General features: G+C 51.1%; 2 protein-coding genes across 12 annotated transcripts in view; one reads left to right on the forward strand and one right to left on the reverse strand.

Moving 5' to 3' along the window:
* STK3 (serine/threonine kinase 3) overlaps positions 1-24,377 on the reverse strand; it is a 459,940-nt gene that overhangs the window by 53,137 nt on the left and 382,426 nt on the right. For 10 of the 11 annotated variants that reach the window (XR_010159291.1, XR_010159292.1, XM_063816448.1 and 7 more), the window contains one exon: positions 22,165-22,270. Coding sequence is in view for 9 of the 11 variants with exons in the window: in XM_063816448.1 (XP_063672518.1) it covers positions 22,165-22,270 (106 nt within the window). In the remaining 2 variants the exon portion in view is untranslated. Of the gene's footprint in view, positions 1-19,197; positions 19,390-22,164; positions 22,271-24,377 lie in introns of those variants that run through there. The other variant, XM_063816449.1, reaches the window with a different exon arrangement.
* Positions 12,021-15,030, forward strand: KCNS2 (potassium voltage-gated channel modifier subfamily S member 2). The gene is made up of 2 exons (XM_003311879.7): positions 12,021-12,404; positions 13,014-15,030. The coding sequence occupies exon 2, from the start codon at positions 13,056-13,058 to the stop codon at positions 14,487-14,489; it is 1,434 nt and encodes a 477-aa protein (XP_003311927.3). The 5' UTR covers positions 12,021-12,404; positions 13,014-13,055; the 3' UTR covers positions 14,490-15,030.

A 24,377-nucleotide genomic window follows, 5' to 3' on the forward strand; every position in this document is an offset into this window, starting at 1 on the left:
GGACTCTACTATGATCTGAATGTGTCCCCCAAAATTCACATGTTGAAACTTAATGATCAATGTGATAAACAGGTGGGGACTTTAGGAGGTGATTAAATCATGAGGTTTGTACCTGCATGAATGGGATTAGGCTCTCACAAAAGGGCTTGATAGAGTGAGTTCACTCTCTTCCACCCTCTCACCATGTAAGGACACAACGTCTCCACTTCTGGAGGATGCTGCAATAAGGAACCATCTTGGAAACAGACAGTAGCCCTCGCCAGACACCAGTCCTGCCAGAACCTTGATCTGGGACCTCCCAGCTTCCAGAATTATGAGGAATTTCTGTTTTTTATAAATTATCCAGTCTCGGGTATTTTGTTATAGCAGCATAAATCAACTAAGACAGACTCTATGTGAATAAGAAGTGAAATTCTATCATGACTGAGCCACGATACTTTTGTTGATGATAGTAGTCAGCATTACTTCATCTAAAACATTATAATGAGTGGTTTCCTGATGTGGCAGCACATCACACAGAAAACCTTCTTAAAATTCTTCAAACATCTTCTCATCTCCTTCCCAACCACTCCATCTCTATTCCCTCCTAAGAGTCTGCTTCCCACTCATGGACGTGCCTGTAACCACAATTCTTTGAGAAATATAATCCCACTCTTATTCTGACCCCTTTTCTTCTGAGAGGCTGCCATTATCTTTACCCTGAAATGTGGGTAAATTTTAAAGCCTTCATCTGAACACAGAAAGTTTGCTTTAATAGGTTAAACATGTTCTCCAACAATTTTCTCTAGACTCAATAAAAGTAAACTTCATCCTATTCCAGGCTATCTGAACAGATGATTTTTTGAAATTCCAAAGTAATCTAATATAATTAAAATAATGTGGTATTGTTGTACAATGATTATTACAAAAGCATTATTTGTTCATCAGGGTAAGAGAGACTCTGCCATAGGAGACAGCCAGTCCCCCTCAAATCTCAGTGATGTGACCCAGCTGTATGCACACAGTCTGTTTCAGGTCCCAGAGACTCTAGGGCACTTGTACTCCATGGGGTAGCTCAGAGATCCAGGCTGCTTTGACCTTGGGGCACCATCATGTCAACATGTACTTCCACAGCAAAGGGAGAAAACACTGCAGGCTTTCACACAAGCTGGGCCATTCAGTGCTCTGGCCCATATGCAACTTGTCACCTCAGATCACAGCTCATTGCCCAGAGCAAGCCACATGGTTCCTCCAAACTTAAGAGGGGCCAGGGAAATGTCACCCTTCCATATGCCCAGAAGGGACTGAGAGCTGGATTTGGGCGATCAAGATGCACTAGAAGACTCTACCTTTGACATCTTTTATTTTGGTTTCTTAATATTTATACCTTAAACTTCTGGGAAGTCTAAATTTTTCTCAAAAATAATCTTGTGTTTGAAACTGTTTTTTTTTTTTTTTTTTTTTTTTGCTAAGTGATTTGGACTTTTTCTTTCTAGCCCCAGCTAATTAGAATGAATGTAATGTAAGGAAACATGTTCCTTTAATATAAACAAGAGCAAGGGAAATTAGAACCCTAAGAGAGGACCACTCCTTCTCTCAGGAGACACACTCCACTGGGCAGGCCTGGAGGCCAGCGCAGGTGGGAGAGGGTCAGGAGAGGAGGTGCTTCCAGCATTGTGTTCCCCACCCCTCCTCTTTCCAAGTCACAGAGCTTTCTACCACGATAAAAATACCTAGAGCCTCCGTCATTTTAGCAAGATTTAATTAAACTGCCCTAAATTAGAAAATCTAGTCATTGTTTGCATTCCTAGATGCCTATGTTTAGTTGAGTCACACGTAAGCAGAGAAATGAAAAATTAGCTTAATTTTTTGGCTGCAGGGAAGGGTGTGAATTAGCTTTTTGTCACTCGTGGGGAACATCTTGTGTCTTCCCTCAGCTGGGTTTCTCTGATGGGATTGCTTCTTCCCACCCTCCTGAAGGTCTCTAAGGACAAGCTGCAGCTTGGCTTTGTCCTGGGGGAATCCTCCAGAGCCCACAGACAGACCAGCCAGATGGCAGAATCCAGGGGACTCCTCCTGAGAACAGCTGTGACCCTTCCAGGCTTCTGAGTAACTGACAGCTGGCTCCCAAGTGGGCCTAGAATGGAAAGGGGGGCTTCTCACATGTGGGCTCAGAGCAGAGCTGAGTGCTGGGGAGGTGTTCAGGAACCTCCTGTCTTGAAAAAATGACTCAGGGAAACTTCCAGAATCCCAGGGGTGGGGGAGTGGAAGGCTGTAGAGAAGCAGTGAATGCAATGTTTAAGAACATAGTTTTGGCCGGGTGCGGTGGCTCACGCCTGTAATCCCAGAACTTTGGGAGGCCGAGGTGGGCGGATCACGAGGTCAGGAGTTTGAGACCAGCCTGGCCAGCATGGTGAAACCCCATCTCTACTAAAAATACAAAAAATTAGCTAGGAGTGTTGGCGCCCACCTGTAATCCCAGGTACTCAGGAGGCTGAGGCAGGAGAATTGCTTGAACCTGGGAGGCGGAGGTTGCAGTGAGCCAAGATTGTGCCACTGCACTCCAGCCTGGGTGACAGAGTGAGACTCTGTCTCAAAAAACAAACAAACAAACAAACAAACAAACAAACACAGTTTCTGGAGCCACCGTGTTTTGCCTTGAATCCTGGCTCTATCATTGATGAGTTCTGTAACTGTGAACGTGGTACTCAACCTTTCTGTGCCTGTTTCCCCCTCAGATCATCCTAGCACATGCCCCACCGTGTTGTTGTGACGATTAACCTAGTTACTAGACGTTAATCCTTATAACAGTGCCTGGCTTACAGTAAGTGCCCAATAAATGCTAGCTTTTGTTATTATTACAAAGAGGCCGTCCCAGCCAAGCACCTGCCTATCTCTGGGAACTTCCACCTGCTTTCCTGTGGCAGCCCCCCAGGCATTCTCCTTCCAGAATGCCTCACTGTTCAAGCAGTGGAGAGCTTTTAATTTAATTTAATTAATTTTTTTAGAGACAGGGTCTCACTCTGTTGCCCAGGCTGGAGTGCAGTGGTGTAACTGTAGCTCACTGCAGCCTTGAACTCCTGGGCTTAAGCAATCCTCTTGCCTCAGGTTCTCCAGTAGCTGGGACTAACGGTGTGTACCACCATCCCCAGCTAATTAAAAAAATTTTTTTGTAGAAATGGGGTCTCATTATATTGCCCAGGCTGGTCTTAAATTCCTGGTCTCAAGTGATTTTCCGACCCTGGCCTCCCAAAGTGCTGAGATTACAGGCATGAGCCACTGTGTCCAGTTTTGATTTTATTTTGGTCCAGAAAACTGATCACTTTGATGGACCAATCTGCAGGCAATGCCTGATCTGTGGGTAGGGAGAGCTACAAGCAGCGTGGTATCTCAGAAGCTATCCAGGGTTTGGGTCCAGCAACAAAGCTGTCATGGGGAATAGCCTAGAGCTGGAGAATCTTTCAGAAAACCCAGAGCCAACTCAGGCCCTGGAAGTAACCATGGAAACAGGAGCCCACAGAGGCATCCAGGGTGTGGGATAGGTATGTGGGTGGATGGATGGATGGATCGATGGGCGGCGGATGGGTAGGTGGGTGGGCAGGTGTCACTTTCACAGCAGAAGGGCGAGGGCTGGGGCAGCAGCTGTGAGCACCTCTGAACTGAGGGAGGTTTGGGAGCTTGGAATGTGTCCTAGGGTAGACAGCTGGGCATGATAAAGACAAACAGACCAGGACAGAAAGGGATCTTACCCTGAGAGATTTCTCACAACTTCCCAGCCTAGGGAAGGAGTAGAGGTCAAGGGAGGAGGAACGGGGTGGGTTTTTGGAGCAGGGTCCTTGAGCTTCCACTCCATATCTAGGTGAATTCTGCCCCATCTAGACTCTTACATGTTATAGCTCCCCCTGCCCTCTCCCTCCCATCTATACCAGCCAGGCTTTTCCAAGCCCTCTGTGCTCCACTCTGCCACAACCTGCAGACAAAGACGTGCAGTCAGTGCATTTAGAGCAGTAGCTTCCAAGCACCTCCCACCACCCTTGGTGCCTGCATGGTGTTGTGTGCAGCACTGTGCTGGGACTGCAGCATCTTGCCACCAACTGCATGTATGTCCTGGCTCTGTAGCTTCCAAGTCTGGCTTCTGGCCCCAAGAGTCTGTGATCTGGCCAGGTACGGTGGCTCATGCCTGAAATCCCAGCACTTTGGGGGGCCGAAGCAGGAGGATCACTTGAGGCCAGGAGTTCGAGACCAGCCTGGCCAACATGGTGAAACCCCGTCTCTACTAAAAATAAAAAAATTAGCTGGGCGTGGTGGTGGGCACATGTAATCCCACCTACTCGGGAAGCTGAGGCAGGAGAATCGCTTGAACCCAGGAGGTAGAGGTTGGAATGAGCTGAGAGCACGCCACTGCACTCTAGTGTGGGCAACAGAGCGAGACTCCATCTCAAAAAAAAAAAAAAAAAAAAGAGTCTGTGATCTGCCTAAAATCCCTCACTACATTCTTCTGCCCAAACCCCTCCAGCTTCAGTGGGAACGTGGAATGGCACCCTTCTAAAATGCAGTGCGGATAAGTTCACAGTGGAAGACTTTGTTCTGAGAAAAGGAAAACAAAGTCCTATTGAAGACTAAGAGAACATTTCTCAGTGCCAGCCAGGACTCCTAGAGAGCCTGGGCATCCTGGGCTTCATCCTGGACCTGGAGTGAGGTCCTTCCAGCCAAGGATAGCAATGAGGACTTTCCTGTGCCCCCTGTCTCCACCTTGGGAGAAATGGATGCAGGATGTCTACCAGCTTCTGCTCATCCATCAGCAGCAGAGAATGCCAGGGACCCCAGTTTCTGTGATCTGCTTCTTCCTATAATCTCGACACCCTGTGGTTTTATATGCTTGAGTTCTGGCCAGGGGATGTGCAGAGGTGAAGTCTGCCACTTTCAGACCTGGCCTCAAAAGCATCTTTGTGTCATTGTCCATGCTCTGTCTCTTCCCTTATCGCTCAACTTAATACAGAGGATGCCGGGAAAGGATTCTGGGGCCCTGGGAGGTGGCAGAGATCTAGATGGAAGGATACTGATCTTGGAATCACCATGTGGGGAAGACGCTTTCCAAACACCCAACTGGACCATAACACAAGCAAGAAATCATTGTTTTCAAGTTGCTCTCCCCCTTGTCCGAGGTTCTACTTTCTTTGGTCTCATTTACCTGAAGTCTGAAAGTATTTGATGAAAAATTGTGGAAATAATTAATAAATGTTAAATTGTGTGCTTTTCTGAGTAGCATGGTGAAATCTCTTGCTGTCCCATCCAGGACAGCAATCCTCCCTTTGTCTGGCGAATCCATGCTGCAGGTGCTCCCCACCCCTTAGTCACTTAGCAGCCACACTGGTTATCAGATCAACTGTCTCAGGGCCACAGTGATGTCCAAGTCACCCTTTTTGTAATAATGGCCCTAAAGCACAAGAGTGGTGACATTGACATATTGTTATAATTGTTCTATTCTATTATTAGTTATTGTTCATCTCTTACTGTGTCTAATTTATGAATTAAACTTTATCATAGGTATGTATGTATAGAAAAAAATTTCTAGGATTGGTACTATCTGTAGTTTCAGGCACCCACTGGGGGACTTGGAATGTATCCCCTGCAGATAAGGGGGGAATGCTGTATTATGTTAAGTCCCTGGGATTTGGGGGTTGTTTGTTACAGCAATTAGCCTACCCTAATTGGTCCTGCACCTACTTGAGACAGTTAAGAGGGCAGATTTGGATACCACAGAGACATGTTTGAGTCTAAACACCCCACTTAATGGGCATCATTAAATGAGGTAATAATAGTACCCAAGTGAGGGCAAGAGGCAAGCAGAGAGCTTGGCACAGGGCCGACGCATCACAAGCACTCAGCAATTGGCACTCGTCATGGCTAACATTTTCAGCACTTGCTATGTGTCAGGCCTTGGTATATAGCTCTTTAATGCATCTTTTAATTCTCACAGTAATCTTATGAGTGTGGGACTCTCATAGGTTTCAAGATGAGGAAAATGAGGCATAGAGAGAGTAAATGTTTCACCCAAGGATTCATGGCTAAGGGCAGGACTGGGACAGCTAGCTTCAGGGTGCAGGGCTGGCTCTTCATTTTCTCTGCCATCTTCACCTTCCGTAGTCACCTGTTGTGGTGGGTGGTAGTTGAGGCTCCTCCAATCCCTGAACGCACTGGAGGGCCTCAGGGTGAATTGTTCTGATCTGGACATCCCACTGGTCCCAGAAGGTAGGGCCAGTGAGAGGGGATGAGGGCTTCAGTTCAGCTGTCAGCCTCCCACAGAAAGTTCAGGAGAGGAGAGACAGCTGACTGCATAGGATATGCCTAAGGCCAAGGGAGAGGGAGCTTCTGGGTCCCTGGGCCTCAACCTCTGCACAGTGGTCTTCAGGAGGACCTAGGGTAGAGGGGAAAGATGGCCAGACCCCTGAGGCTGAGAGGGGCCCTGGAGGGAGGTGGTTGCCCCTACCCTTGCAGCCATGTTGTCCTCTTGTTCATTTCCTTTGTGGTGACTCTAAGTTTAAATTTAATCAAACTTCTCTTAATTATTCCAACCTTGGGCCAGGTGCAGTGGCTCATGCTTATAATCCCAGCACTTTGGGAGGCTGAGGTAGGTGGATCACTTTTAAGGTCAGGAGTTTGAGACCAGCCTGGCTAACATGGTGAAACCTTGTCTCTACTAAAAATACAAAAATTAGCCGGGTGTGGTGTCAGGTGCCTATAGTCCCAGCTACTCAGGAGGCTGAGGTAGGAGAATTGCTTGAACCTAGGAGGTGGAGGTTGCAGTGAGCCAAGATCGCACCACTGCACTACAGCCTGGGTGACAGAGCAAGACTCTGTCTCAAAAATAAATAAATAAATAAAAAATAAATTATTCCAGTCTTGTCTCAGGATGTCCTGAGGAATTCAGTGGAGGGCCCCCAAGGGAGCAGTGCCTAGTGGGGCTGGTGAAGAGCCCTCTAAGGATAAGGAACTTGGAGCAAGAGGTATCAGAGGAGGGAACTTGAGGGCTCCAACCCCACAGGTGTAGGCCCTGTGCAGGCCAGACTGGAGGATCTGGGCCCCTTTTCATTAAAGGACTCTTAGAGAAGCCCTTCAGACACAACCACACCCTTCTCTGCCTCATTGTTGGCCTCCAGGGAGCACACAGGGATGGAAGGGCTGTAGTCAAATGGGGGAGTGGCCTCTGCAGATAAAGCCAAATGGCCCAGGCAAGGACTCACCTATAAAACAAATTCAGTCCAGCATCCAGGAACAATGCAAAAGCCATATAAACATTTACTGTTGCCTCCTGAGAAAACACTTCATGAGGAATTGCATTTGTAACGTGCAGCAAAACTTCTAAAATCCTTTGTTCTCCAATTTTCCTCTCAATCCCTCCCCTCCCCCCACTCCAACTTCACTGGGGCCTAGACCTGGCTTCCCTCATTCCAGGGTCTCGCTCTCCTGCCTCCCTCATCTCCAGGCCTGCCTCCATCCCCAGCAACGCCCCTGCGCCCTTGCTACTGTAAAGCCACCCAGACAGGCTGGCTAGCTCCCTTGTCCTCCGTCCCCATTTCCACCATCAACATCAAAACGGCTCAAGAGGGGATCCTCTTCCAAGGAGGAGGAGAAACTGTGACAGATCCTAATCTCAAATTGTTTCCAAGGTAAAGAATTCTGGGAGGAGCAGGCACAGGAAACCGTCTAGGAGTCTGGCATGGAGAGAGGCGACAACAAAGGCACTCAGCCCTCACAGTGCTCCCACCGCAGGCAGGCCCTGCCCTAAGAGCTGGGGCAGTGGGTGGGTGTCTGCCAAACCAAGTGAGACGCAGACCCCATCCCTGATACTGACCGCCGGGTGCAGACTCACGGACACACAGCTCTCGATCCGCACCCCCAAAGTCAGGCTGCTCAGGGGCTAAACCTTGGCTCCACCCTGGAATCGTTTAGGAGCTTAAGAAATGCTGATTTTCCCTCACCAGAGACTCTGATCTAATTGGCCTGGTGTGAGGCCCAAGGCATCTAGGAGGATTGGCTAAATTAAAATCTCCCTAGGTGATTCGAATGTGCAGCTAGGACTGAGATCTACTAAGCTGATCAGTTGCTCAGGAGAGCACCCCAGAGCCTGGGGGCTCCAGACCACAGCTCCAAGCACAGTGACTCCCTCCCCATCCAGTTCCCTTCTTGACGCATCAGGAGGAAGGAGTTGGGGCCAAGACTCTGGCAGGCACAGAATAACTTAACATAGCAGCTGGGGCCTCATTCATTCATCATCCAATCATGTATTCAATAACTATTTAATATACGTGTCGTGAAGGCAACAAGAGAAACTGACCAAGGGCTCCAGTTTAGACTGGGGAGTCAGGCCTCTCTGAAGAGGTGATATTTAAATCACCTGAGTGGCAAGAAGGGGCCTGCCCCGTGAACTGCCATGCCAAGCAGGGAGTGTGGTAGTGCAGAGACCCTGCACAGGGAGCAAAGCGAGCGTGCGGCTGGAGCACAGCTGGTGGAGAAGAGAGCAGTGAGCCGAAGTTCGGGAGGTGGGCAGAGTGTATCGTAGGGGGTCTTGGAGCTGTGGTTAGGAGATGGTTTTCATTCTCAGTGCAATGGGAAGTCCCTGGAAGGTTTTCAGGAGGGAATGACATGACCTGGTTTGTGTTTTTAAAGGACATTCTGGCTGCTGTGGGGAGGATGGCTGGTGAGGAGCAGGATGGACACAGGTGAACTGTCCAGTCCTTCAGGGCGGAAAGCACCTCTGTGCTGAAACCCCAGGGGGAAGGTCAAGGACCCAACTGTTCCTCACAGTGGGGAATGTAGGTCAGGCAGCTCCCTCAGCCAAGCTGCCAGTGCAGCCCCCTCGCCTGTCAGGGGGAGAAAAGCTGAGTCTGAGATGTGTGGGCTCAGCTGAGAGATCATCATTGGCAGTGAAGGCAGAGATAACAGTCGACCAGGTGCAAGGATCTGGGCCACTGACTAAGGTCTCTTCATCCCCCTTCCCAGGGTGCCTCTCCCTGCACAGCTGTACCCCCTCACCATCTTCCCAGCAGGCCAGGCCAGCCCAGAGGCAGGCCTCAACCTGCGCCTGGAGCAGGTGGCTGTATTTTAAGATCAGGGCTCAGACCTCTAAATAAACCATAAACAAAGCCAGCTTCCCCGGTATGGAAGGAGGGAGACGGCTCCATTTCTTTTCAGCACGGTGACTGGGAAATAAGCAAGTGGCTCTGCCTGTCACATACACTTAACCTCTGCAAAGGCATCTGTCAGACCCACAGAGCTTCTGTCTCAGCCTTTCCAAGAAATAACTGATGTGCCCCACATTGGGCTTCTCCCTGCAGGCTCCAAGTTCACTCTGCCATTCAAGGAAAGGTGAGCAGGGGGGCTTGTCCCTGACCCCAAACTCACAGGAAGAGCTATCAAAGGGCAGGCTTAGACACAGGGCCCCAGTGTAGCTGGAAGCATGTTGGCACAGCTCTCTCAGCTGGGGAAGGGGACAAGGGGGAGGGAGAGAGGGAGGAAGGTAGGAGGTCGGGTTGTTGGCAAGAGCAGGGGCAGAGCTGAGAGGGGCAAGGAGTGGCCTCTGTTAGAGAGATGGGAGGGTGAGAGCCCCAGGGGCCCAGGCAGAGCCTGGTCTGCAGGTGGGGTGGCCGTGGGTGTGGAAAAAACAAAGAAAAGCAGAAGGCAGAGGGCTCTCTCTCCATGGGTGAAATCTCCCACGACCACAGAGGATGAAAGAGAAAGAACAACAGACAGGAACAGAAGGAGGCGGGCAGATACATGAAGCAGGGGAGGGAGGAAAGCCCTGGAGGAATCAAACTCAAGTATGTGTAGAAGGAAGGACCCTCCAAATGCAGCAGAAAAAGGTGATTTATGCACTGAGCTAAACCAGAATAGCCAGGAGCCAAGGCCAAGGGAATGGGAGCGGCTGGGAATGGCGACATGTGGCAGAAGCCACAGAAGGGGGCTGTGAGCTCTGGAGGGGCCGGAAGGCAGGCAGCTCATAGTGAAAGGATAGGGGTGAGAGCTAGGGAGAGCCACAGGGCCCATGAAGGCTGTCCCATAGGTGCTGCTGCTCAGGCCCCCACACCTTGCAGCCACCATCACCCCCAATGTGTGGAAGGGGGGATTGGAAAAGGGTGAAAGAGGCAGCGACACAGGGATTATAAATGCACTGAAGCACACACTCCCTCAGCAAGGGTGGCACTCTCTCCACAGCACCCCCATGGGGATGAAGGAGATCCAGGGGCTCCCAGACTGCAGCCAAGTGTGCGGGAGCCACAGACCTCCAATGATGGACCCAGCAGACCTAGATAGAGGCTGCTGTCCACACACAGACCCTGAAAGAAAGGGAGATGAAGACAAGGATAACCAAGATCAGATTTTTCTCCGTCTCTCCCTCTCAGACACACACACACACACACACACACACACACACACACACACACACAAACACACTGGGAAATAAAGGGTGGCTTGTGTGCGTTTGAGGGTAGGGCAGAATGGAGGACTGGATTCCTCTTTTAGGGACCTGAAGAAAAGTTTTCCAAAGAAAAGTTTGACCCAAAGGTCAAACACAAGAAAGAGGAAGTGTGTGTGGCTCTCACTACCCTACTATCCCTCTCCCATGTGGCTGCCTCTGTGGAATCCCCCACATTTGCAGAGGCCTGCAGGGGCATGGGTGTGAAGCCCTCTCAGCAGGAAACACACCTGCATTCACACCCACACACATGTCCAGAAGCCAGTGGGTCACAGGGATGGGTCAGACTTGGATGCAGGAGCCCCCATTTGAAGCCAGATTAAGGGTCCTCTACAGGTCCTCCAAGGAGGCCCCAAGCCCTCCAGAGCTACACAGAGCACCTCTTCAGCTGGGACGGCATTGCCAGGATTGCATAAAGAAAGAATGTGCTTCCCACTGTGGCAGTAGTGGTTGCACCATGAGTCCAGAGCCACCCTGCAAGGGCATTCCCAGGACTTCTGACCGAGACATGTAGACGCTAGCTCCCTGCTAAGCGCACACACCCACGGTGCTCCAGTCTTTGCAAGTGGACACCACAGAGAAACACCAAAGGGAGGGGGCTCCCCAGGGACTGGGTCCAGTAGGCAGGGCCTTAAGGACAACCCTAGGAGACCAAGAGCTCAGATCTGGGCCACGAGTCTTCTTAGGAATAGGGACACAGATCCTGAGCACATCTACCAGTCCCCACTCCAGCTCGAACCCCCCAGTCCCCACTGTCGGCAAGCACACCGCTCTCAACATATTCCACACACATGAGCCCGTCACAGTCCCAAGAGTACTACACTGTACACAGCACACTGCACACACAGCACACGGTTCCCCATGCACACACTGCGCTGACACACGTCCCAGGGCCCCCCTGTGCCGACGCATCTTCCCATCCGACAGAGGACCCATTTTAATGAACGCGGTACACACAGACACTGAAAAGTCCTGCTGTCCTCAGCCTACACACACACACAGCGCCCTGCAGTCCCGCACAGCCAGCACACCACACCGGCCTGGACACAAACGGTGCCCACACAGAGCTTCCGACCAGAACTCAGCGACTCCCGCCCCCGCCGTGCGGCCTGCGCTCCCGCCCCCCGCGTACTAAGCCGATCTCCACCTTGGACTTCCCGGCCCCCTCTTTTCCCCTCCAGCTCCTGTTCCCCAACAACCCCACCCCCGGGCTTCGGGAAACTTTTCTTCAGGTCCCTAAAAGGGGAGACCTGGAGTTCCTCCGGTCCCGCCCTGTCCCCGGACACGCGCAAGCCGCCCTTTATTTCCCAGCCCAGCTCCCGCCAGACCCAGCGGGGAAAGGTCACCGTAGGCAGCCCCCTGCCTGCGCCCTGGGGGTGGTGATAATAACAGCTGTCACCGGGGGATGGTCGGGGGGGAGGGAGAGGTGTCGGCCCCGCGCCGAGCCGGGGGCGCAAGGTGGTCGCGGTGACGCGCCGGGGAAGCGCAGAGAAGCAGCGGCGGCGGCGGCTGCGCCTTCCGAGCCCGGGCGGCGGCCGAGGCGCGCGGAGCTGTCCGTTCAGCACCACCGCGCCGCGCCCCGCGCAGGGCCGGCGCCCGGTCACACCCGCTCTGCTCCCGCCCCGGCTCACGGGGCGACTGCGGCGCGGGCTCCTGCCTCTCTCGGCGGGTGAGGGGCGCGCGGATCCGGAGAGGGGGCTCCGCGAGCGGCGGGACCACGCAGCCACCTGTGAGCCTTCCGCAGCTGCGGGCGGCGGCGGCGTGCCCGGCCCGAGACGGGAGGAGACGCTCGGCGGCCCCCGCCCGCCGGCCCGCTGGGCGCACATTCGGGCGCACACACTCGCACCCGCGCACGCACCGCCAGCAGGCAGCGGCCACCGCCGCGATGCTCGCCCGCGGGTTGGGGAAGTTTCCCGCCGGCCTCGGCCGCGGGCGCCCGTGCTCCCAGGTAAGCGCTTCCAGAACGCGCAGGGCGAGCCCGGGCAGCCCCGCTGGGTGAGGCGCAGCGCACGCGGCCCCGGGGCATAGCGCCAGGCCGGCAGGGAGACCTGGGCCGGGGACGCGGGGGCTGCAGGCGTGGGATCTGGACCCAGGGGAGGCCGGGCCGCCCCCCTCATTCCCGCGGCCCGGGTTTCCAGACTCCAGCGCATCCCCCCCACCCCACCAAAGCTACGCGCCCCCCGTGTCGGCACGGCCCTGCCCGTGCGTATCTCAGCTCCGGTCCCGCCTGTCTGCGGCGAGCGGGCGGGGGCGTCTCCCGGGCCTGCCCATGGACAAGGTCAGCATGCAGCCCTCTGGGCGCTCAGAGCCGCGGGGACGCGACCCCGCACGCGCAAAGCGCCCACCGAGACCCCCTGGGGTGGAGCTGTGCTAACAGAAACATACCCACCCCCAGCCTTTCCTGGGAGGGGGTCAGACCCCTCAAACTCTTGCCCCAGCCCAGCCCTTCAGCACCCAAGACCCACCAGGAGGCCTGGGCCCGCCAGTAATGGGTAGGGAGAGGGGGCCCAGCCAGGGCGCACGGCGCTCTCGCCGACGCTGTTCCCTCCGCTTCCAGGTGTAGCGCCCCCGCGCGGCGCGGGCGGCCGGCGCCTCCAGCATGACCGGCCAGAGCCTGTGGGACGTGTCGGAGGCCAACGTCGAGGACGGGGAGATCCGCATCAACGTGGGCGGCTTCAAGAGGAGGCTGCGCTCGCACACGCTGCTGCGCTTCCCCGAGACGCGCCTGGGCCGCTTGCTGCTCTGCCACTCGCGCGAGGCCATTCTGGAGCTTTGCGATGACTACGACGACGTCCAGCGGGAGTTCTACTTCGACCGCAACCCTGAGCTCTTCCCCTACGTGCTGCATTTCTATCACACCGGCAAGCTTCACGTCATGGCTGAGCTATGTGTCTTCTCCTTCAGCCAGGAGATCGAGTACTGGGGCATCAACGAGTTCTTCATTGACTCCTGCTGCAGCTACAGCTACCATGGCCGCAAAGTAGAGCCCGAGCAGGAGAAGTGGGACGAGCAGAGTGACCAGGAGAGCACCACGTCTTCCTTCGATGAGATCCTTGCCTTCTACAACGACGCCTCCAAGTTCGATGGGCAGCCCCTCGGCAACTTTCGCAGGCAGCTGTGGCTGGCGCTGGACAACCCCGGCTACTCAGTGCTGAGCAGGGTCTTCAGCATCCTGTCCATCCTGGTGGTGATGGGGTCCATCATCACCATGTGCCTCAATAGCCTGCCCGATTTCCAAATCCCTGACAGCCAGGGCAACCCTGGCGAGGACCCTAGGTTCGAAATCGTGGAGCACTTTGGCATCGCCTGGTTCACATTTGAGCTGGTGGCCAGGTTTGCTGTGGCCCCTGACTTCCTCAAGTTCTTCAAGAATGCCCTAAACCTTATTGACCTCATGTCCATCGTCCCCTTTTACATCACTCTGGTGGTGAACCTGGTGGTGGAGAGCACACCTACTTTAGCCAACTTGGGCAGGGTGGCCCAGGTCCTGAGGCTGATGCGGATCTTCCGCATCTTAAAGCTGGCCAGGCACTCCACTGGCCTCCGCTCCCTGGGGGCCACTTTGAAATACAGCTACAAAGAAGTAGGGCTGCTCTTGCTCTACCTCTCCGTGGGGATTTCCATCTTCTCCGTGGTGGCCTACACCATTGAAAAGGAAGAGAACGAGGGCCTGGCCACCATCCCTGCCTGCTGGTGGTGGGCTACTGTCAGTATGACCACAGTGGGGTACGGGGATGTGGTCCCAGGGACCACAGCAGGAAAGCTGACTGCCTCTGCCTGCATCTTGGCAGGCATCCTCGTGGTGGTCCTGCCCATCACCTTGATCTTCAATAAGTTCTCCCACTTTTACCGGCGCCAAAAGCAACTTGAGAGTGCCATGCGCAGCTGTGACTTTGGAGATGGAATGAAGGAGGTCCCTTCGGTCAATTTAAGGGACTATTATGCCCATAAAGTTAAATCCCTTATGGCAAGCCTGACGAACATGAGCAGGAGCTCACCAAGTGAACTCAGTTTAAATGATTCCCTACATTAGCCGGGAGGACTTGTCACCCTCCACCCCACATTGCTGAGCTGCCTCTTGTGCCTCTGGCACAGCCCAGGCACCTTATGGTTATGGTGTAAGGAGTATGCCCAGCCCCTGAGGGGAGAGATGCATGGGATATGCACCCAGGTTTCTTTTACAGTATTTAGAATCGTTTTTAGAGGGTGGTGTGTCTGACACCATGCCTTTGCACCTTTCCATGAAATGACACTCACTGGTCTTTGCATCGTGGGCATAAAATGTTCACCTTTTTGCCAGATGAGTACACCCAGAATGCTAATTTTTCTGTCCATCGTGTACGCTATTCTAGTGCTTGTGGCCCAGTACTGTCTATGAGTTGTCGTGCTCCTGTTTCTGAGGTTGTCGTGTGAGTTCTGTACAAAAAGCCCCCACAAGTCTGTCCAGTGGAAATGCATCTATGAGGTCAGCAAGGATATGATGAGATTTTGCTCACAGTCATGTGAAAACAAAATCTCAGCTCTTTATCCATTGCTTTCACTTAGTTTTAGTACCAAAACAAAGAGAATGCAAAGTTAAGCAGACTTGACCAATGCAAGTCTCTAAGTTGTTTTTATAAATGATCTGTAGTTCCGTGGCTTGCATGGGTGCACCAATCATCTTTAGAACGATGTACACTGATGTTCATCTCATAAATGTCACTCTTTAGAGAATGTTACTTAGTTAAACATGCAGTGAAGATCGAATTTTTTTCCCAAGAACAGATGTGTTAGGGAGAGGGGCTTCAGCTAAATAGTCCAAACCCTAGGGTGCTTAAAGCCAAGTTAGTGCAGGCTGAGCCCCTTGGTTCACAGTCAAGCCTCCTTGTTTCCTAGGGTGACTGTAGAGAAATGTATTTCCGGATGAGGTTTCTGATCTAGGCCATTTGACCAAACTTTGCTGTGTCTAAGATATTAGCATGTTTTTGAAATATTTATTTTTTAAGATGTTTAGGAGTAAGGTCGTGTTGTCTTCCTCAACTGAAAAGAAGTTTACTGTTGTATTGTCTCCCTGAGGTGAACGTTGTTGGGTTGCTAGCAATGGCAGTAGCTTAAATACTTTTGTTGCCTTCTCTGAAAGCTCATCAAATGAGAGCCCTTTTATTTCCAAGCAGAATTTACTCAGATAATTTTGCTTCTAGGATATAGTATGTTGTATATGATGCTGTGATTGCCCTGGAGTTCCTGCCATGACATGGAAACCTGGTGGTATGGAAGCATGTACTCAAAATATAGACGTGCACGATGGTGGTGTGGCTTACCCAGCATGGAAACGCTGCGGTTCTTACTTGCATTCCCACTGCCTTTCATGGGGGGTGACTGGGTAGAGGCCAGGAGAAAGGAAAGAGTTGTAAAATAAAAAACTGCTAGTTCATAAAATGTCATAAAAAATTGTAAACTTGAAAAGCTTAATGCTATTCAAAAGACCTTCAAGCTTCCAAACTTGTATTGAAGGGAGACGACTGTTTCCTCCTCCAAAATGCTCCTGCTCCTCTTGTTCGGTTAACCAGCACATAACATTGTGATAGGGAACCTGGGTTCCTCTATAAGATAATTCTTCTCCATCATCTTTAAGGTAATCTGATGGTTTTCCAGGTGGCTTTCATTATTGTTCCATCTTTGAAAAGGCAATAGAACCCAGGGGTCTGAGCATGGAGCTATCCAGGGTTTTCATCCAAAGGTTGGGCCTCTTCTTAAGAGGTCCTTTTGTGTTTCAGTTGATTGAAGATGATACTTACCTCATGGAGGTGTGGCAAGGATCTTATCAGAAGGCTTTGTGTTCTTGTAGTTGTCATGGCTACTACAGTGTGGGTGATTTATTGAATGAATTCACTAGCCACTTGTGTCCTGGAGCCCCCAGTTCAAATCTTTCCATTGGACTGGAGGCTTGTGGGAGGCTGGGAGGTGGCTGTCTCCTAGTGTCTACATCTGTGTCTCTGAAGCATCAGGAAAAGTGAGATGACTTAGAGGCAACTGGGCACTGAATCAGAGGAGCAGGGTTATTTTTCAGAATTTGCACATGGAACACTTAGATTTGGCTGGTGCTTCCAGCCCTGGAAGGCATAACATTTACAGACTCATCCCCAGCTGCACTGAAGGCAGGTGGTGGTACAGACTTACGAGGACCGATCAGTTTGCCAAGGCTGATGGTATTGGGTCACTGAGCCTGGTATCCATGGCCGCTGACCAGGAAGCTTATGCAAAGTGGAAGCAAGGAACGAGGCAGAATAACTCAGTCACTCTCATGAAGATTTTTCTAAACAAGAAGGCTTACCACCAAAAAAGAGGTACCCTAGTGGTTACCCTTTGCAGATGTGAAAGCTGGAAAACTTGACTTTTCTTTTTGGTAATGACTTGCATTTATCTGGTGCCTTTCATTGGAGGAATCCCAACGTGCTTTAGAGACTATCTTTTTAACATCTCTTGTACATACATATATACTCATATAAAATATTATCTTGCCCAACTGGACCTTTACTCACTTCTGAGCATGAGAATGTCCCAATAGCATTGAGTTTTTCAAGTGGTGGTTTCAGATAAGTAGGAGAGAGAACAACCCGGCTGGCTTGAACCCTGGAGCTAATTCCCACAAGGGATGTAGACTGAATGGTGACCCAGGGAGAAATAATCTTCCTCTCCCCTAAAGTCTCACTAAGGTTTGAAGTTTACAGGTGCTCTCCACTGGGTCTTTGATTGACCTTGCTAGATAACATCTAACCAGCAGTTTCTTTTAGTCCCTGAAGCTAACCAGGGAGGGTCAGGTTAATTTTCTGTAAAAATATGAGGTGACATCTTTGGCAACCAGGCTGTCAGACTGACCTGTAAACCTCCTTTAGGGGGACAGAGTAGAAACTGGAGATGACTTGTTTCCAGCTGTGAGCTTGAGAGAAGTGTCACTCCCAGCATTTGAAGGTTATTGTTTTCAATGCCAGTAGGACAAATATATGGGCCAGGCTTTGATATCTGTGATGCGCATTTTGGAAGTGCTGGATTGGGAAGTGACACGTCTGTTGCACAAATGCATATTGGTTATAGGTTTGTGTTTTCTGCCAAACCCCCACATTTCTTGGGTTTGTGAGTGAGGAAGGGCATGTTGTAATGCCAAGCTGATTTGTAGCTCGTAAGGTAGTAATTGGTATTTAACATTTGGATTTGTTATTTCTACTTATCTTAGCACTCAAATAATTGAACTACCTGTTAATTCTTGCCTCATTTCAAAGAAAGTAAGTTGTTATGCACTTTGGGATAGTGGTGATCTGTACAGGCTGTGTGTTAGCTACTTGAAGGCTTAACTGGTATTTCTTGTGTGTTTTAACAGCATGACTTCTTACAGAGCTGTAATTTTTAAAATTGAGGACGCCATATTTGAGATGTCGGTTTTAACACTCATTAACACACTACTGTGCAAGCATTGACACAGGCTGCACTGAACCATTATGTCTGATTGCTGCACTTTCATCTCTGTGCCTCGATTCGGGAATGGACAGTAATACTGACACACTCGGGACTCCAGCCTCAAAAAGTGTGCAGATTAAATAGACAAAAATTATTTGCATCTCTTGGAGGCACTTCAATTACATATGCAGTAGCAAACAAGGAGGGCATTCAAAGTTGGGGACCAGATTTCCTGAGAAAGCCTGGGTGTTTTGTTTGTTTGTTTGTTTGTTTTTGCAATTTGGGGAAGGAGAAGCTGTTGTTTATTCTTGGTAAAGGCGGAGTCCTGGTTTTCTAGGATCTCGAACCACTAGCCTCCTTTGTAGAAGGAATGGTCCTGTATTCTTGTAACTCTTGTGAAACAGACACCCCTGCAGGATTTTCCTCCTGCATGCTTTCCTGCTCAGCACCTCTGTCAGCCTGCCCTGCCAGTCCCAGCTTGTCCCAAAGTACCACTCTCCCTGCTGCCGAAGTAGCTCCCTAATAGTAAACTGGGGAACCCTGAGTGTCCTGGCTGGTTGGGCATGAATACTGCTGGGGGATACATAGAGACACTTCTTGGCACTACTTAAAATAGACTGAGTATGGGCCGGTCCAAAGGCCATGGTGAATCGGTAGGAAGGCCACTGGGCTGACTTGGTTCTGCTGGGTTTTGCCTCCAGCTCTGTGATTGTAGGCACATCCTGTGGCCTCTCCAAGCCTCACCTTCCACTGCTGCAAAATGAGAAGGTTGGATTAGATAATCCTTAAAGCCCTCCCTACCCACTTCTTCACCTCAATATAAAAACAGAATTTCTGCATGTCTCTCTATGTCCTCATTCTAGCCATGAGCCGATCCTGATATCCCTAATTTATTTTTAAGAAGAGCAGAGAGATTGCTTACAAACAACCTTCTATTTGGTTTCATTTCCTCTTCAGCAGTCAGCTACAATAGACGACAGTTGCAGGGACAATGCAATCAGGAAAATGCTTGAGCTAGGTTCTGATCCAAGTGAATCAAGTTTTAAAATCATCAGCTTGTCTCCTTTGGGATTTCCACTATTTCCACCTATGTACACGGAATCCAGATTCCTCCTATTAACAATCATTAGGCAGAGGAAAATCAACAAGATCCCATTCGACTTCAGGGCTAACTCTTTGCTCATTTTGGTTTGTTGCCTTTGTGAAGGCTAGGAGATCCCCCACCTGTTCCCATGAGGTTATTGGGCCCCAGAAGGGGCCCTGAGGTGTATGGAGCAGATGGCTCTCCCATCCAACACTCAACTCACACTGAGCAGTGGTGGCATCTGCAGGTGGCCTCGTCTGTGTATGCAGCAAAAGGGTGTAGAAATCTGTGTTAACCTTGCCCCGCACTCGTTAAGGCTGAGGAAGGATGCACAGCACTGCTCTCCAACCTCACCACAGTCTTTGCGTTCCATCAAGTGGGGTGTAGCTCAGCTCCTCCCCTTTAGCCACCATCCCTGCAGCAAGGGTATAAATGGATATTCAGGGGGTATTTTAGGGCCAGGATGCCTTACATCTTAAAAGGAAAAACAAACACCTCCCCTTGAGGGAAGAACTTAAATGTTGCATGTACACGGTTATTATCTCCTCCTACTTTTAGGAGAAATTTAAACTAGCATTTCCACCCAAGGCCCTTACATGGGTGTTACATCCGGTCAATGCTGCAGATCTGAAACTCTGCAACATTTTCCTCCTTCTGGGACCTCACTTATCAATAGCACCATCCTCCTGGGTAAATTCTCCCAAGCAAACGACTGCATCTGCAGCTGGCAGCTGATGCATTCAGAACAGAGATGCAAACAAGGCCTCAGAGACCCATGGAGGGGAAACAGAGGGAGGGGAAAGAGATACAAGAGAAGGGGAGAAGAAGGCTGGCATGCCTTGGAGTTGTGTAAGGCCCTACAGAAGGAACAGTGGATAAAAAGAAACCAGAAATCGGAGGGAAAGAGAGAAAAAAAAAGAGGGAACAGGACAGAGTGAATAAAGGAAAAGGCAGAGAAGAAAGAAGGGAAAAGAGCAGAGAGCAAAAAGAGAGGCAATGTCTAGTGACATTATTCTAGGCCTTCCATTGAGTCTATTTTATTTCCAGTTAACCTAGTGTGCTCCTAGCCCAGCAAGGCCTCATGGGGGCAACGATCGCTGGGGCTGTTCCCACTGCTCTCCACCTGGACTGGCCCCCATCCCTGCTTGCCAGAGGGCTCCACAATCTGGTAGAATAGAGAGCACAGGAGCCCCCTGGAAGCATTTTTGGATGAAGGGGGCAATGAGGACATGAGGAAAGAGGAATAACTGTTTCCTTTGTGAAGACAGGACTTCTGGGCTACAAACAGAAAGAGGACTCCAGGAGCCAGCCAGACAGGGCACGGTGCTGGGAGTCAGGGCTGGGCAGGTGGAGGGAAGGGAAAAGAAAAAACCTTTTCCTCCAGTAACAGGGACCTGCATAGAAGGAGGCTGAAGCACCAGCATGTGTGCAGAATGTTGAAGTCAGTAAGTCTAGAGAAAAGCAAGGTGCAGATGCGGGGCAGAACTAAGCCATCTGAAGAGCCTGAGCTTCATTCTTTTGTCACCAGGGTACAGATATCCTGACCAGATGAATGTTGTCAGAATATGACTCTAGCATCAGCTTGGAAGTGTGAGAGGGGACAGGTGGCTGATTTGAGGTCACGGTCACAGTATAGATCAGATACAAAGGGAGTGGGGTGGGGAGGAGGGGCAGTGCAGGTGGACGGGGAGGCGGCTCTGCAGGACTCCATCAGTGACTGGATGTGGGATGAGGGAGAGGGAGGGGAGGATGGTTTCTGGGTTTCTGGCTGGGTTGGTGGCTGGGTGGATGGTGGTGCCACCTGGAGAGACAGGGAATACTCAGAGCCATGTTGCCCGAGTGCCTGGGATACACAGAGGGGGTGTGCAGTGGGCAGAGGGAGGCCTGGAGGCCAGGCAGCACCCTGAGGGAGCCTGGCATGAGAAGGGGCCCTTGGGGATGAGTGAGGCCATAGCCTTGCTTTTCTCAGCTGACTACTTATCTGCCAACCTATTTCTCTCCCTTTCCCTAAGAAATCCTGAGGGGGTGATCTCTACTGGCGACCTTGGCTTTCCTCTCCTGTCACTTCCTTGTGTTTTCTCTGTGACCGGCCTCTGTTCCCACCACCCTTTTGGAACTGCTGTCCTGATGGTCACCAGTGCTTTCCTAATAGCCAAATTCAGTGGCCTGTCCTCAAGCTCCCCCGAATTCTTTGGCCACACAGATCAACCTCTAAGTCCTGGGAACTCCCTCCTTTGTGATTTTGGGGCGCTGTGTGCTGCAGGCTCTGCTTTTCCCTCCCATCACCCCATGGTTCTTCCTTCTCCTCTGACCCCTCCCTCTTCCATTTCTCCCACAGCTCTGTCCACAGCCACAATGTCCATAGGAGCCTGTCACACCCTTTATCCAACTGCAGCCTCAACCCACCTGCAAAGGACCCCCGTGTCTCCTGCCCGACGCCCTCACTCCCGAGCCCCACACCCACGTCACCCATGTGCATTGGCATTCACCCTCTCTAAAATGGAATTTCCCACCTTCACTCCAAACTTGCTCTTCCTCCTGACTTCTTCCTCATTTCTATCAATGGAACCACAGTGTTCTTGGCCCTTCAGGTTGAAATTTCGGTCATCTTTGAATCCTCCCAATGTATGTATCCCTTTACTCACAATATTGATTATTTACTGGCAGCTGAGTAATTGCCAAGTACCATGTTAGATGCAAGGGAAATAAATCCAAAGGGCATTGCACACAGTCATAAGCAGTGTAGACTTGAGAGACACTTTACTGTGGCAGAATCCTCTGGGGAGCTCTTCACAATGTAGATTTCTGGGCATCACCCATCTACAAATTCAGACTCTTGAGGTGAAACCAGGAATCTGCAGTTAAAGGCTCCCAGGTGACTTGGGTTCAGGTGGCTTTCATACCACTCATGGGGAAACACTACTTCAGGGGTGCCCCTTGCAGTAGTGCCTCTGTCTCCTCGCCTGCACCCACCGGACCAGGTGTCACCCACACTTTCCTCGGTATCTTGCACATCGGTCCTCTTGTATCCATTCTAAGGCTCTCACCCCGCTTCTGTCCATGTTAACTCATGTTCATTCCCAACAGACTCATCCCTAGGCTCTCCCCCAACAACCCATCCTTTTCTGCAACCCCCCCCACTCCCCTCACACACAGGCTAATCTTTCTCTTTCCAGTGTCTTAGACTTACTAGTGACTTCTTGGCCACCGTTGGTGCTCCTGTTGAATATAACCACAGATGCCAAGGGCCACAGCCGAGGAAGTGGAAAATCTGCACGGGCCCAGTAAGGCTCTATCTAAAAGACAGAAAAGGGCCCATTTAGGAAGGAGTTGCCTTTCAACCAGCAACCAGGCACAGGCAGAAGAGACATTAGAGCTTTGTAACAAGGGACACACAGAGTTGGCAGCACAAAGGGCCTGGGCCTCTGAAGGTTGGATGACCAGGCTCATCATCCATCCAGGGATGACCGAGCCTGTGCCCTAGACTATTGGCCTCCCACAGCAGCCAGTCCATCTGCCCAGCAGTCCCTGGGCACCCAGGAGTGCAGCCTACATGGCATGAGCGGGCGGGCTGGGGGTATGTGTGGCAGGAACAGAATTGGGGTTCTTGGGGAGGTTTTTTTCCACTTAAAACTCTTTTTGTCGCCTACGTCTCCAGACATTTAAAGATTTCTGAGCTATTTTCAGACCTACTATGAAAAGAACTGAGGTGCTAGCAGTCAGACACCCATCGAACTGTTTCCTAAGAGGAGAACTGGCATGACTCACTTTTGATCTGTCAGCTTTGTATTGATTTTTCTGGCAAACTTTGTAGGTCTGCCCAGGGTTGACTCCACCAGGAGCAGCTACATTGTAACCCACTGTGTCCAGAGTCAGTCATTACAAAGGCCACCATCACAGGATCGGATTCTGCATTTCTTTTTGTGGGAATGTGGGAGGAGAGGAGGGAAACCACAATCCACAAAACCAAGGGTGTCCCTGGGCTTCCCCACTGCCTGCTGAAGGGAAGCCAGGCAGCTGTCTTCATGCCTGTCCTGGGCTGGGGACTGAGGGCTGCCTTTGGAAAGAGGGGCTGATGGGAGCTGACAGAGGCCCAGAGGCAAACCATTTCCACCCTGTCCTTTCCTCTACACTGGGAACCGGGGAGCCAGCGATTGGAGGCTGAGAAGGAGGATGGTGAGGTTTTATGCACAGTTTAAATATATTGCTATGTAATTTTCCAATTTTAAAACATGAGATCACTGATTATTCAGTAGCTTCCCCATTTTTTTACAAAGCCCTCCTGTGTGTATGTTTGTGTGTGCGTGTGTGTGTTTAAAGCCTTTTCAGTCAAACTGAGATATCCTACCGACCTTCCCATTGTTCCTGAGCCCCCATGAGAATGTGTAGATGTGTGTCAGAGCTTTAGAGCCTGCAAGGAGCTCCCGAGTCTGAGGACTCACTCGTGCTGATATTTCAGGGAAGAGCTTGATGCCTAGAAACTGGAATGTGCAGATGTTGCATATTCAGAGACTGAAGTGCTGGCCTCAGCAAACAATGCCAGGAGAAGAACCAAGAGGTGGAACCACGTCAACCAGGAGCCATTGTTTCGCTGAGGGCAAAGCCATTTGCCAGGCCCTGTGCTGGCTGCCCTAGCCCTCAGTGCCTCCCCTCAACTTTCCTGTGGGTGCCCTCAGGTGAAACGGCCCCTCAGACAGCCCCTCAGGAGCAGGTTTGACATGTCACTGAGAGATGCATATGTGTGTGTGTGCGCCTGTGTGCATGTGTGTATCTATGTGTGTGTATGTGGGTCTCTGTGTCTGTGAGTCTGTGTGTGTGTGTGTGTCCCTTATGTCTGTGTGCCTGGATGTCTGTGTGTTTCTGTGTGGCCATATGGATGTCTATGAGTCTTGTGTGTATCTGTGTGTGCATGTGTATATGTGTCTGTGTGTGAATCTCTGTGTCCACGTGTCTGAGTGTATGCATGTGGGTGTGTCTGTGCATCTGTGTGTGTCTGTGAACATGGGGGTGGAATGGAAGGGGACAGCCTCACCCGTGGGGAGAAGGGGATGGAAACAGCTGCTCTCCAGGGCTCCTGGTAGACATCACTTCCAAAGAGAGGCTTTCTCTGCACTCCTTCCAATTTAAATTCTGCTTTCTGCCAGCCAATGTCTCTCCCTCGTGTTGTCTCACTGCGTCCAATGCTTTTCCTTCTTAGCTGTTATTGTAATTTGTCATTTTTATTTATTGGGTGATGTCTGTCACCCCCGCTAGTCTGGAAGCTCCATGGATACAGGGATATTTTATCTCCAGTGCCCAATACAATGCCTGGCACAGAATAAATGCTGACAAATAATAAATGAAACGAGGTCAGAAGGGCCTTGTCATTGCCCTTCTGGATAAATTGCAGGTCCCTGTGGAGTC

The sequence above is a fragment of the Pan troglodytes genome, chromosome 7, assembly GCF_028858775.2.
Source record: "Pan troglodytes isolate AG18354 chromosome 7, NHGRI_mPanTro3-v2.0_pri, whole genome shotgun sequence".
Taxonomy (NCBI): Eukaryota; Metazoa; Chordata; class Mammalia; order Primates; family Hominidae; genus Pan; species Pan troglodytes.